The sequence below is a fragment of the Augochlora pura genome, chromosome 10 (assembly GCF_028453695.1).
Source record: "Augochlora pura isolate Apur16 chromosome 10, APUR_v2.2.1, whole genome shotgun sequence".
Classification (NCBI taxonomy): domain Eukaryota; kingdom Metazoa; phylum Arthropoda; class Insecta; order Hymenoptera; family Halictidae; genus Augochlora; species Augochlora pura.
In genome coordinates this window covers 7,637,075-7,652,581 of record NC_135781.1, presented here as the reverse complement: position 1 = coordinate 7,652,581, position 15,507 = coordinate 7,637,075, and the positions used below count along the sequence as shown (strand labels likewise).

At 41.0% G+C, this 15,507-nt stretch overlaps 1 protein-coding gene across 2 annotated transcripts in view; it reads left to right on the top strand.

Moving 5' to 3' along the window:
• The window catches only part of LOC144475732 (uncharacterized), a 53,820-nt gene that overhangs the window by 10,400 nt on the left and 27,913 nt on the right, over nucleotides 1–15,507 (top strand). For both annotated transcript variants that reach the window (XM_078191934.1, XM_078191933.1), the window contains exons 3-4: nucleotides 8,670–8,853; nucleotides 10,622–10,892. In XM_078191934.1, the coding sequence (XP_078048060.1) occupies nucleotides 8,670–8,853; nucleotides 10,622–10,892 (455 nt within the window). The remainder of the gene's footprint in view (nucleotides 1–8,669; nucleotides 8,854–10,621; nucleotides 10,893–15,507) is intronic.

Below are 15,507 nucleotides of genomic sequence, written 5' to 3'. Positions count from 1 at the left end.
ATATTATTCCCTTCTTCTCTCCGGGAACAGTATCGTAACCGTGCTCGTCGATTATGAATTACGATTATTGGACGTCGACTGTAACACAAATATTTTTCACCTGTTCACGAGGATCAATACGCGAATGTTCGTCGGCCGTGGTTGATTTGCACGACTAATTATATCGTCTCGAATTGTCAATAATTCTGTGAACGATACGTTATTCGATACGCGATGGGTTTTCTCGGTAGCAATATCGTGTCGGGATTCATGGAAGTTCTTAGTATGTCCCTGTGACGGACAATGGCGCGTACTTCCCCCGAATTTCGAGCAGAAAATCGTTCTGCCGAACAACGGATCGCGAAATAACAGAAGCACAGGCGATGACATCGTGGACAGCCCCTTTGCGTCAACTGTTCTCGTAATTTCTACGATACCGCGGTGACTCAGATCAGTGACTTGACAACCGGCTAATAATTATATACTAATTACGGTTAAAAATCAGTTACGGTAATGTCGCGCTCGAAACGATCAAGCCGATCGTGTTTCTTCGAACAACATTTCCTTGAATCACGATACTTCTTTATGCTACACATCAAGCAATCATTTCATAAAAATTCGTGACATTCTTCACTGTCAGATAATTTCATTTTTCATTAAGGAAACTTTAAAATTTTAATACAAGCTAAGCGAGTAACGCAGTGAAATTCTCTAACTTGAAATGTTACGCTTTAATACGACGATTTCGTTGCAGTTATAAATAACGCAATAGTTATGAGCTATTCGACATCTGAAGAGTTCAATTTTTTAAAATGACAAGAGCATTTATCGTTTTATCAATAATTCTCGTAAACACTGTCGAGAGCATGACGTTAAAGCGCTGGAATTGATGTAACGTGTCGGACAAGACAGAGGGTTGGTTCACGTGTCCCTTTTCACAGATTTTCCTTATTCAAATCAGCAATGAGAAATTTGTCTTTGTGTTTTAATTGGAAACTCCGCTTTGAAGTTTATGACATTAATGAAACAATTATAGCGCAACTATAACAGAGCTATTAGATATTAATAATTAAAGTCCGCCGGTAGCGGCGCGCAACGTATCTCTGTCTCTCGTTCGTGACGGCACGTCACTGCCTACGCTCGTAGTATGATTCATCCTGCCAGTGGCGGATCTCATAGTTAACAGAAATTTTTAATCATTAATCGAAACCAAACCTGAGACTCCAACGCAACTGATTAATATTCAACATTTTTACCGAACACTTTACTCATCAACGTTAGAGCTGAACACGAGTGAAGGCGACTAATTGTTCTATAACAATATGCCAATACATTATTTATTTAAACTTTGCACGATTTCTATTACACTATGTTTCAGTAAAGAAGTTTAGCTAAAAATTTCTTGTTGAAACATTTACGTACCATCAGGATTTATAAGAGAAATAATCGAAAATTAGTCGTTTTAATTTGTTTGGTAGTCTTAATGTAAATTAACATTATCAACTAACTGTACTGTGTGAAAAATCACCGTTACGATCAGTTAGATTAGATAATAGATATTCAAATTGTATGCGACGAAATTCGACTATTATTTTTGCATAAATCTAGCGATAAAATCAGAAGGGACACGGCACGTTCGCGAGAGCAAAAATTTATTTGAAGAATACTAGATTATAGCAGGTCAGATTACGATGGAACCGTAGGGTGAATAACTAGTTAAGTACTCGCGACGCCATCTTTTTTACGCCAACGCGCACCGGAACAAGTTACGAGCATTCTTTCGTTCACAATACGTATAATTATGTTTATATTATACGACATGTATTAGGTAACCAAGAAAGCTATTCTAATCAATAGAGATAAATGACGCACAAAGTGCACGAAACAATACCTCATTCAGAAAAGTAGTAATCTCAGGCTTCTGTTATCTTGTTTCGACAATTTAACAACTCTTTTTCTACCGATATCGAAAATGTGCTTCAATTTGCTTTTTCGTGATGTAGATATGGGAAAATTAACTATTCATTTCTCAAATTACTTGTGTAAATAAAACTTCGCTCACACTAAAAAATTCTACTTTTTGCACTTTTCCTACAATTGCGCTTTGTTTTTTTAGTCACCGATTATCGAATAAACGTAACCACCTCTTACTGAATTAACCATTTTTGTTTGCTGTGGGGAAATTGCGGAGAATTTACTGTACCTGCCATACTCTGCTGTGCAATAATTTTTAGTTTTTAAATTGTTTTCCAATATTGCACATGATTATAGATGACGATTCACCTTTATTCTTTCTCCTTTCATACAATTTAGTATACTCTGCAACAATTTAGGAAAAATTCAATAAATTACATGTACAAGTGAAAGGTTTGAACTTTCTTGCCCAGTTGAATTAAACATTTCAAAAACATAAATAAATTGCGGATCTTTATGCATTTATGGCACATGCAGATTCTTCAAAGTGATTAATGAAAGTAATTTCTCAGTAGACGATGGAAACTCTTTTTTAATTCCAATTTCTCTGAAATAACTTATGAAAATTAGAATTTCATTTCAAAACCTGTAAAAACCAGGATACTTCTGTTTAGTTTCTTCAATGCAGATTGAAGACCTTGACAAAGTATTAAATATTCTCATAAATTTGCACACGTTGATACATATGTAATTAATTCGAAAAATAACGTTCTTTAACTGTTCTATCTGAGCATACAGCGAAAACTCAAACAATACATTTATTAGATCTCGATATGCCTGCTAAAAGTTTCGTCGAAATTTTTGCAAAAATTTATTTATGCCTCATCTGATTCCATCTATCGTCTAAAAAGAAATTCCAGATTATTTTGGTCCAGTTTTACTTTTAAAAGGTGCCCCATACATTTGTCCGCGTCTGTATTCATGCTACTGTTTTTCAAGATGTAAGGTATTACATTTATATAGTTTACTTATCGATTTTTGACGTAACCAAACAATTGCATACAAAACGAACAACAATGTTCCGTAGTTTGTCCACCGTGGTCCGTGAATCGTGTTCTGAAAATTCGAGAAAAGTGAAATTGGATACAGTGCGTCGGCACTGGGGACGAAAAGTACGCGGAGCGGTCGCCGAGAAAACTTCGATTCCTCTTTTTACGTGGCTGCAGGAAGTCGTACGTAATAGCGGTACGGTCTGAGGTCAGAAGGAGGAATAACGACGACGACGCCGGCTAGAACGGCGACGACGACGCGACGTCCGTTCCGCAAACTTAAGCCCGTAAAGGTTTCGGGGATGCGCTTTCTTCGTTCTCAAATCTGAAACGCGCCGGAGCGTTAGTAGTGCAGAGGTGAGCGGCTCGGGTCGTTACTTCCGCTTGCCAAGTGAACCGCGCTGGTCATTCGATTTAAAAGTTTAATCAGGGACCTATAAAATTACGAGTTCCTCCGTCCGTGTTTCTCGGTTCGATCGGCATCCGATGCCCGAGAGTCGTAAGCTTCCACAACGTTTCTTCGTATGCATTGCGCGCCGTGAACGCATCCATAAGCATAGCTACTTGCCAGGAGTCTAATTCCTCTCGTACGTGCACGCTATTTCGAAATTATAGCAATTACTTTGTTAATGAATACGGCCGGGCCTTTTATAAACCGATTTTATGGCGTTTATACGCCGAGAAGTGTAAGAAGACCGACCGTGAATCATCGCGAGCAGAATTTCCGTTGCGACTCCATCCTTCGAAAGTTCATGCGCGATTGCTTCGAACAGTATTTGATTTGATTTATTGTTGTACGGGCTACATTAACTCGAAGCTAATACTAAGAGTAAATCTGTCAGACGAGTACATACAAAAGTAAATTATACAACAAGCTCCGAAAACAGAATTTCTAAATGATGTTTAAATATTAAACGCGACAATAAACTAGGATAAACGTCGGTTCAAATATTCTGGATCTTGAAAATTGAAGCCTCCTCTTTGCAACGAACTTTTAAAACTTGCTGCCTGCATGACACTGTGCACAACGAAATACAATGAAAGAATGCAAATCGATTATAACGAATCGAATTCATCATTGTATGAATCAGCGGCAGAAAAATATTTCCGCGCGATTTATGCTGGTAACTGGCTAAACTATTACGGATTTAAAGAACTTTGTCTTTGTTCGTCTCTTGTTCCTCTAAAAATCTAAGTAACACTAAACCTTTGATGTCGATCAAAATTTCTTGAGAAATTATAGCATAAATTCCTTTGTTCAAGCTCGTATTCTAATAAAAATTGTGGAAACTTTCTATTCGCGTTTTGAGAAATATTTTGCGAGAAGTACACGGAGATTGAGTTGATTAAAAATATATTTTTTCTCGCTGAAATCTCTTTAACACGAGAATGAAACAGCGTTTATTCATTCAGTCCAGTAAACTAGTTTCTCTACTTCGGCGTTATTGTCTCGCAAGGGATGCCCGAATGGGTAGTCGCCGGGCAGATTCGAGCTGTCTATATTTCACGGGCGTCGATGTTGGCAGGGTGTATTCGGCTCGTTAATAGGCCGCAGCGCAGGTCCCATTGGAATTATCGGTGGCGGGAATTGACCCGTGGCGCGAAGAATTTTTCTGGCGGCTGCTGGGCCGACCGCACGAATTACGAGGCTGCGGTTCGAGCTGGATATTTGTAAGGGACACACCGAGGAGCCGGGGCCCCGCGCGCGGCGCTCGGCAGAAAACGGGGCGAGACAAAGGACACACGAGCGATCCTCTAAATCGGCACGTCCGTCGAGGCTCATGAATCTTGGCGAAACAGTGAAAACCCGTGCACGGTTCAGTACGCAGCAACCTGGCAGCAAGCTCGCGGCGAATGGGGTTCCTTCAACGACACACACTTGCCGATCCCCGAGTAAATTATTCCCCCCTCGGGTCAGCCTTCCGAGCAGAGAGAAGCAGAGAAAGCTTTCGAGTCGCAGACGCCTGACGTCTGACGTGGTGGCGCATTTTATTCAAATAATCGCGACGACCGAACACACCCTTACATTACTCGACAGAACGGCGCGGCGACCTTAAAACTACCGATCGACGATTTACTGCTGTTCGAAACGCGCGAGACAACCGTCGCCGACTCCGCCGTACAAGCAAAAGTATTTTCCTTAACCGTGATTCATATAGTAATCGGCTCACTCCGTTATCTTCGATTTGCATGATTTTCACCTATAGTCGGCACTTGTAATGTTTATTGCGCGCTATCGGATACGCCGGCTCGAACGTTTCTTTAACGAAATCACTATTATTGAAACTACGTCGAGCGACTTTCTTGCAAAATTGGAGACTTTGACGGAGGAAATTTACACATGGCTACATAATTAGATTCACAAGTAATAGATACGTTTTTTATTTATCCTTTGATGATGGCAGACGATTTTTAGACATCTTGCCGTATTCATTACAATGTGTGCTTCACTCAATATTCAATCATTTTCTACGAAATACCTTTATAATTTCAATATTTTTGTAATAAAAGATGAAATTCTCATTTTGACTAGGTAATGCGACGTTTTATACTCTGAATTAACAATGAATCAACTTCTCTAGAAATCTTCTCCTATCATTAGAAATGTAATGAACAAAGTATGCGATACGGTGTCTAAGAATTTTATACTCTGGTACAACGCAAAACGTTATACACTTTAGTATAACGCAAAACATTATACACTTTCTACAATGAAACGACATTGTACATATTAATTCGCACTAGACGTTCGCTATTCGTTCAGAAAGTTTAGCAGTCGTCGTTCTCTCGTCGCAATCATTTCGCGAAATCAATCTTCTCGTAACACTCATCAAAATGTGCGGTTCGCGTACACATATGTATATTACATGGGGACCTTCGGCGACGATGCTCAGGATTAATATTTCCGATACGACACAGGCTCATTGCATTTGCAGTTGGAAACTGCTTCCTCTACACTTGGTACAATCACCCCATATGAATCATTAAAGAAACAATACTCAAGGCAGTGGCGTATCTATCATATGCGTGGGTGGTGCAGCTGCACCGACACGGTTCGAACCTGGAGAATCTTGACCGTGAGTTTTACGGTTTTTCCATTGCCGGTGGTTAGTTTGTTGTTTATTCTATCCGAAATGTTTCTATTATCTATAAGTGCCGGCTACTATTTCATTAACATCGTGGAAGCCAGCAGACGTGATTTCGTGATACGTGAGCCGACTTTATGTTGGATTCTTTCGTGTGCTCGCACCTCCGCAGTTATACAGGCTTGTCGAAGATTAAATAGATGGCGTAATGTTCGCGCGCTACGGATCTTTGAGTAAATTCAATATATTTTCAAAGTTAATTGTAAGAAATCTAAAATATAATCTAAAAATAAATTTCATTCTCCTCGCAATGATTGTAATACGTTGAAAATGGCGTAATAATGTTCTTAAATACTTCGCTAATCATTTTGATCACAATTTATAAAATCTTCGGTTTATATGTATATTGGTAAATGAACTACGATAAGGAACGTAGGATTTTCAACGTGAAGAAACTGTCTAGAGGCGTACGATAAAGTTGCAGTATAAGATGCATCAGAAAATTGCGCAAACGACACGGTTGGCTGCGTTCTGTCCTCTGTAAAAGTCTGGCACGATGTTCTTCTGACATTAGTGACAATTAAATTGCGAATCTTGATGCATTCGCGGCACGTGCAGTTTCTTTTATAGCGAAGAAAAACGTATAAATTAATAAAAATGAGCAATCGTTTCCTTTCCGAAAGGAACTTTTCACGAATTCTAATTTTTGGTCGATCGGTTTCGCGACTCGTACTTACAGGAAAACTTTGTCCGTTCTCTTGAGATAATTTCACTGAACGTAACACAGAAACAGTTCCAACATTCCCGCACCGAAAAAAGCCATTAGGAAACGAAATGATCCTAATTGACGAGATCCGATTCTCGGTTCAAAGGTTCGCGCACATCACAAAACCCCTCCCCGTGTCCATTTCTTTTCGCGTCTCCCACCCACAGCTATTCAACGCGTCTGAAACGCGACATAAAACCGACACCTCGTATCGATCTCGCTTATCGATGCTATAGTTCAACCGGCGAACAGTAGCGGTGTCCCGAGCGTATCGCGGGTCTGCGGCGGTTTGCGAGAGAGCCAGGTATTATTAGCAAAAAAATGCTGGCTGCTAGCCGGGCGAACTTTATTGAATGAAAATGCCGGGGCAACGTTTTTGTCTCCGTCAGCATCTTTCGCGGACCGAATGAAACAATGGCTATTATGTGGAACACTCGCGTGCCCCTCCGTATACATATATGCATGCGGACACGTGTGTATTACATGTTTTTCAATTTCCACACACGCTCGCGCACGAAACTCAGGTGGGACCACCTTTGCACACTCGCGCGGGCCGCTCGTGCATGTATATAGAAATCTGCTGAGCGGAGAGGGGAGGGGAGAGGGGAGGAGGAGAGGTTGGTGGAACGCGCACGGACAGCTGTTCGTACTATTATACCCCGCATGGTCACATTATGCCTTAAGGACAATCGTGGGAATTCCATTAAGTGGCCTTGAATGGTTCATTCATGTCGATCAACTCTTTTCCTAACAGGGTTGACAGATCAATCGGTCGGAGCACGAGCGATCCCCGGGATTTCTCTTGCCGCGTCTCTCCGCTCTGCTCCGCTCCGCTCCGCGCCGCGCCGCGCCGCGCCAAGCAGAGCCGAGCCGAGCCGAGTCGAGCCGCCTCGTCTTCAACGAAACTGAGACGCCAGAGTCAATTACCTTGCCGTGTACGCTGTACGAATCGATCTCTTGTTCTTGCTGCGCTCCGCTCTCGTTGCCTCGGTATCGAACGAATCGAATGCTATTCCTTCCACATCGTTTATGGTTAGGGGCTCGCGACAGTCTTGCCTAAGAGGTCACGTCTAGTTAACAATCTCAAAGAATCCCGATCTCCAGAAGCGAACGTTAATCGACTTCTTTCTTAAAAAACGCACCGCAATTCAAAGTTTATCGCACAATCTGTAGCAATTATTTTGCTATAAAGTCTCAATGCTAAACCCATCGAGCCCTAATAACGTTCAAACGTCAACTAATTAAAATAATTTCGTACGATAAAACAATTTCGTTGTGTCAAATTAAAATTGACAAGTTCAGCCGTATAGCAACAATTACTTCTTTGACATTCTAACGTTTTTTGTTAAGGAATGTTTGAATAGCAGTCCATCTTGGTCCGCATACAAGAGGCAGTTTTTAAATAAAAACTGTTTACGTACTGGATAAAATTATTCATTAGCAGATCCTTCGTAAAATGTTCATTTCGATCTGTTCTTAAGAACTTGCAGCAGTTTTGAAGAAGTTACCGCAAGTTTTCTTATAGCACAATAGAGCGCTAATTTAGACGTCTTAATTCGCAGCCTAATAAAATCGTTCCCCGAGCATAAATTTCTTTCTCGCATATTATCGTATTTAATCACGAACACCATAAAAATGGCTGTGCTTTGTAACGCAACTTCAAGCTCCTTCCGGTATGTTTTTCAAATAACAGTTTATCGTGATCTGTACGAGAAGCGAGTATTCGTTCAAGCGAAACGTTAGACTGCCGTGCGATTTTATTGGCCGCGCGAGCGCAACCGGATGTGCAGCGATTTCACCGTTAACTATGTGTATGTGCGTGTATGTGTATAAACGGTAGAACTAATGATTAATAAATCGTTTTCGAATTTATAGGATGCTGGATAATTATGACAGGGGTGAGGTGACACCACCACCGGTGAGCAGTTATGGCGGTTCCCCCGGACTCTTGGCACTTCATTCCTCGCTTTATGCGACACCCACGTCGAGGGCTTACGACATCGAGTCGAATATCGATGGCAATGACAGCTCCATACCCATCGATACCCAAATCATTTCGGTACGTGTTCACGTCTACGGCGGCGCATTTGCTCTTCGAATAGGCTACCATATATGTATTTTTCGCACACGGGACCATTCACTCTGCTGTCGAACGTGGCGCCCAACGTACACCTACACCAAAAATGTATGCAACTATTTTGCAGGCTTTCTCGATGTCATCTTTCAACCGTATGAAATCAGAAGATCGACTGTGTCGCGCGAGAATCGAAAGAATAAGTCGGATACGAAGTTGTACCTTTCGAAAAGTAGTCCTTCCGCTCTTTCTAAATCCGCAACATATTATTAGACTTAGTGACATTTGATATACAGTAACGTTAATTAATTTATTATTTTAATATTTTAATGGGACCAATGCTTCCTGTATACAAAATTATAAGTAAGAAAAGGTGAACAAACGGGAACAAATTAAATTTACTAAAAGAGTGAACGACAGAATACTGAAATAAATGTCTAAAGTTAAGGAACGTGATCGCTGTTATATTATTATAATTTAATAGAATATTATAGTCGACGCGTGTAAAACTATGGTTAACATTCGGATACGAAATTATATCATTTTTCAAACATTTTTTTGTTCACTGTCTAGTTCTAAAGATTTGAACAAAATCAATTCGCTTCAGATTGAAAAAGTTTTTGCATTTTAAAAGGCGTCCGATTATTAACGTTACTCGCCGTGCATTAAAATCTCATGCTCTTACCACGTGAAACTAACTGCGATCCCGTCGCTTCCCAGTTTCTTTCTAGAACATGCGATTCTACGGAAACGGCCGAGGCGATATTGTTAATTGAAAAGTTTTAATTTCTTGAACAGTGATACCGTTAAGTAATTCGTATTGTTCCAAGAAAGTTAGCATTCACAGAAAACTATCAAAGAGGAATTAATGGGCTCTATGGGAAAGAACATAATTGCACTTTCGCATTCGCTGTTTGAATTTCTATATGAGCGGCGTGCAATAGAAATAATAAATACGATTAAATACGTGGCTTGAATATCCAATGTTTTTTTGCTACTTATTAAGATTATTTTTCCATTTAAACTCTGCAAAGATTCTGGAATGGCGAAGCGTCCTTGGTTTCGACTTTTCATTCGCTGTTTATTGTCCACTTCCTTGACTATTTCCAGATGACATCACGTAGATACAAAAACACGCATCTGAAAACATGATAGTATCGTCGAACAACGTTACATCGGGAACAACGTTACATCGTAATTAAAGCCTGCGCTCGCCACACAAAATGCACCGCGGAAGCATAAATGTTTGAAAAATGCATCCATCCCGAGCCGAACACCGACATATATTATTTAAACAGTTACCTGGATCGTTTTTCTCGGGCGCCGCGATCCAATCCGCGGCACGCATTCACAGCGAACTTTTCTATGCACCCTCGAAATCTATCAATCCCACGAATCCCCATTATCGCGCCGCGCATTATTCCCGGCTATCTTTTCGATCTCACGCGCATTATTCATTTTATTACATTACAATACAAGTCTGTTGGCCTCGTGATCGCCGGGTTTTTCACTCAGTATTGTTGCCGCGCCACGTTCAACCACTATTCATTAGCCGGTCGATTAATATCTCCCGGTAATTATGTATTAATAAGCAAGAATCGAGCGCAAACATCAAGCTCGACTTTCCCCTATTTGGACTAATAAGCTCGTAAATAATTATCAAGCGTGCGCGGCACGGCGGAGAGAGAGAATCGGATGACGATTTCTATTGGTTGACTCACTTGGCCGATCGGCGCGTTCGGGAACGCTTCAGATTCCAGGAATGCTATCCGGACCGGCTCAGCAGCGTTTGGAAGACATGACCTGGCTGGCTTCCGGGCCGTCCCTTGAATATCAACAAGGCATTTCGCCGATTCCCGCGGGGGTGAAGATGTGCCATCCCGGTAGCACGGCCCAGAGGAGTCTCAAGGAGCAACGGATACGACGTCCCATGAACGCGTTCATGGTCTGGGCAAAGGTCGAGCGCAAGAAGTTGGCCGACGAGAACCCCGATCTTCATAACGCCGATCTCAGCAAGATGCTCGGTAAGTCTCTTTGTGATCCACGTACATTCGCGCCGTTTTCTTACTCGCGAACTAACGTCGTGGACTAGCCGAAAGGTAATGTTGGCATTTTCAGCGAGAAACAGGTGCAATTGTTTCCACGCCCAGGACTTGGGTAGCCTTAATATTTCAGCAATATGTGACGCAACGTATCAACGAGAATGGAGATCTCATTGGTGAGAGTGAAATCATTCTTACGATGAATCTTGAAACGCGGAGCAATTTTTATTAGCTCCAAATTGATAGAAACATTCGTCGAAATGAACATCGTTTAAGGTAAAACTATCTGTTATGGCAAGCTTCTCGAGGGGTATAAGATTATCATCGATTATTCTTGCAATTAAAAGTATTACATTTGAATATTTACGCCAGTCCACGATAGTTTGATGTTTCTAGACAACGTAACGAATTTTGCAATATTTATTTAGTATGAGTAAAAAATAATACGAGTGTGAAAAACGAACACCGATTTTCTACTATGACACCGTGTTCAAAAAATTGAAGTACACAATGTGAAACAGCCTGTTCTTCCTTATATAATAGTATTTGTGTGAGTAAAACAAAGAAGAATATTCAAAGAAATATTTAAAGAAAAATATGGGTAAAATTTGTTCATTCACGTTGTTCATATACTCTATTTTTGACTGTATCACTTGTGCCACTGTTTCAAACGGAGATCACAACGAAAAGTGTTTCATAATAGGTACGTTTACCTTAAATCTGTACATTTGGATTCTACATTTATTTTATCTTATGAGTTAGGAATAATCTTTACTGTTCAAATCAATGTTCAAAATACACATGATTCGGTTAAGAAAAAGGATCGCGCACTATTCTGAAGAAAAAAATCTTCGAGATTGTTTACTTTGAACAGCCAGACGTTTATCGGCTTTGTCACAGCTAACCGCGAGCATTCGTTTCTTCGAAAGCGCGGATCCAATGCGATCGTAACCGCGCGCGTTCTTGTTTTCGAAGAACGTTTTGAATTTGACGTCGCGCGATCGAACGGCGCGTAATGAAGTAGGTTGCTGCATACAAAAGAAGCTGAAGAAGCGTTGAAAATAGAAACTAAACGAGCGTAGAGCCGTAGAAAAACCCTTTTCTCCTGAAAAACAGGTCACGAGATAGCTGTGGGAATAAGAAAGTCGGAAAAGTCTGCTCGCTCTGATGGTGTTGTTATTAATTTAATTACTCGTCGCACGATCAGACGTGAATAGAGATCCGTAGTAGGGTGAAAGGGGAATAATCAGATTACGCCGAGCGAATTTACTTCGCCGTACCCGCTGTTGCATCGTTAGAAGAAACGCCGCGCGTATCCTAATTTGCCGCGATCTTCGAATAGGCAAGTTCAATTCAATGGCAGAAGTATTCGCTGCAAAAGCCGATCAATCCACTTTTCTTCCGAAGTGGATTAGGATTTTTTGGTCGATAAATCAATATAGCTGATTTATTCATAAGTAAAAACAGACAGCAACACTTGTACAGACTACGAAATGACTGAACGGATATTGTCCAGACGGAATAATTTTTCCTAAGAAAAACATTCACATTTTTCTTTTGTTTCTCTTCTGACTGCGTTCATTCGTGTGTCATTTTACACTAAAAATTTTGTTTTACGCTATTAGCGGCATTGATATATTTTTATTAATTTTCAAAATCGACTTCAGAGCTGATCATATATTCTAACTCGTTCTTCGTGATTTTTATACAATAAACCGATAAATTCGATTGAACGGCAAAAGCACAAAGAGGACCAAGAAAAGCGAAGCGTTGGGAATTCAGATTGTTGATGAAGCATCGGCATCGTACGTTCGGTTAAAGTGCCACGCGGGTTTAATTAGACCTCAGGCAAGACGACATCAACTGCAATCCTTCCGGCCGAGATTTCCTTCCCCGTAAGCACGTAGTTTTATGCCCATCTGAGAAAATTACAAAGATATCGAGTAGCGCAATTTAATACGTCGTAAATTCGCTGTCGCGACTCGAAGTGCGTTCGCTTCCTTACGTAGGTGCCAACGCGGTGCATTAATATTAAAAGGCATATGCGCGATTGAATGTCGAGAGATTTAGCCTTCTATCATCGTCGTCGTTTTTCGATTAAGCTGTCCGGCGATACTTGTCCTTCTGCGAACCTTTATAGGGATGCATATTCCGCCACGACAATATTAATATTTCCTTTCGTTTCGAAATTAGTTTCCGCCGTTTGTTACGATACCGACGGGCCTACCTTTTGCATGGTGATTCGAATGAGAAAATTCTTTGGAATATTAACGTTACACTAACTAACGAATTAATTCTCCGCGAATGTGTTTTCACAATATCGGTAATTGTAAAATTAAAAATTTGTAACCTGTACTTTGACGGATTTCGTAAATCTAGCGTTAAAGCCGCGTATTATCGTGCGAACATTTTCACAACATGCAATTTTATAAGTGCATGCTATCAATTCATTATACTCTTACAATGACTTTCTTCGTTCTGCTGCCACTTGGTGATTACTGCAATTTTCAGAACGCGTTCCACCCGTTCGAATGACAGAACAGTTTTTCGACGTGATTCGCTACTCTACATACATATTTTTCTTGATCAAAGACTCCCGGGATCACGACAGTCACTGTCATCCGACAGTCACCATTCGAATCTTTAATGATCGTAAAAAAAATGATCGCAGCATTGAGCCCGTTTCAACGAGTTTCGATCCATTAACAAAAACACCATTAGCTACTTAGAAACGGTTTCGACTTCCACTTGCATGACGTTGCATAGTAATAGGCAAATGAAGCTTTAATTATTCTGCTTCTACTTACGGCGATGAAACATTGGACGACGAAGACTTAGTTATTGACGTGCTCGAGAATAAATCGAAACTGATATATTTAATGTTCATTTCGCAATAATAGCGCAAACAGAATATAAAATTGTCGCTGTTTTGGTACGAAAAAGTTTCAAGCTTCCTCTGTGCAATATATAATTATGAAAACAGTCTTACTAAATTATTCAAATTATTTTCTTGACATCGTTGCCTGAAAAATATTTTCTCTATAAAAGTATTATTTATTTTAGGTAACCGCCATTTTCGGGTAATGTAATATCGATATTTTCAAATTCTTTTAATCTCCCACGATTTTAATCCTTTGCACTCGAAGCCATTTTAACTGTAATGCTAAAATAACTTTTCTGATATGTAGCGTTTCCATTTTATATGACAAAATGTATTTTGTGCAGATGAAATTGAATTTTGTAACTCGTGCAACAATAGTTATAATTTTAATAATTTTTGAAATCTATAATATAAAAATTATTTTGTAACATGCTGTACCAATTTCAGTGGGGCCTCGGAGTCACCGCTCGAGTACAAAGGGTTAATATCATGATTAAAGCATATAATTACATAAAACTCGCAGTCTATTCAGACCTTCAACGCACAATAATTTGCATAAAAATTAAATCAATTTTCAAACTTGTTTTTGCACACGACTGATATCATTCGATTGCACAAAAATTCGACGCTCAAAATTGAAACATATTTTTCTGAATTTAACGAAACTTGTACAATTCAAAACCGTTCTCTGTAAAATCAGCATAATATCGGGGTCTCGTGCGTCCGTGAATTAAAACTGTCGCAGAAAGCATTTGGTTACGCGCGTAGATCCGCAGAGTCCAGTCATAACATTCGACACGTCGCTCGACATACTAAACCGTCGTTGCCTAGATAATGATTCGTTCGGTTCCGAATCAAAACAGCCGCGTTCCCTGACATTGTAGTCAAAGAATCGACGCGTTCCCAGAGCGAGTCAACCGGCTGCATCCATTGAATCGTAGGTGTAGTCGCGGCCGGCGGTCTTTGAAATTCCGTCGAACCTCCGGTAACCGAACCACCATGGTAGCCGCGTCAATTTCCACTATTGACAAACGAGCTCTTAAGAGGGGTTAACGGTTAGGGAATGATTAATAAAGATGCGCGAGCACGCGCGTCACCGGATATAAGGCTCGCACAGTTCCCGCGGAGGTGTACGCACGTCGATGTGTTTACGTTGGTGTATGTACGACGGTGTATGTACGGTGGTGTCCGTGTATCGGCTGATTCTCGCCAACTACAGGCCAGAAGAGCGCTCGGTACCATAGGGCAGTTGGTAGGTGAACCGGTGTGCGCCGTCGGGACGCGTGCTCGTGTATCCTTTTGGAGGAGTACTCACGCAGGGAGGAGGCAGAGTAGTAGGAGGAGGAGGAGGAGGAGGATGAAGAAGGAGAAGACGAGGTGGTGGACGAGCGACCACGTCCACGTCCACGTCCACGTGCATAAGTCCGACATAAAGCAGTCTCGCTCGCGCAAACCACGGCTCCGTGCTGAGGTACGGATGGTCTCTAACGGAGGAACGAATGGATGGATGGATGGATGGTTGGGTGGACGGACGGGCGAACGGACGGACGGACGGACAGACAGATCGACACATAGCACGCGCGCATGAATATGTAGAATGTCGGGAAAAAAAGAAGAGGAAAAGTGGGGGCGGCAAAGACTCGACGCGCATAGTAATCGGAGCCGCGTCATGCCAATAACATCGCACGTCGATCGCCTAATGTTCGATCGATAAAC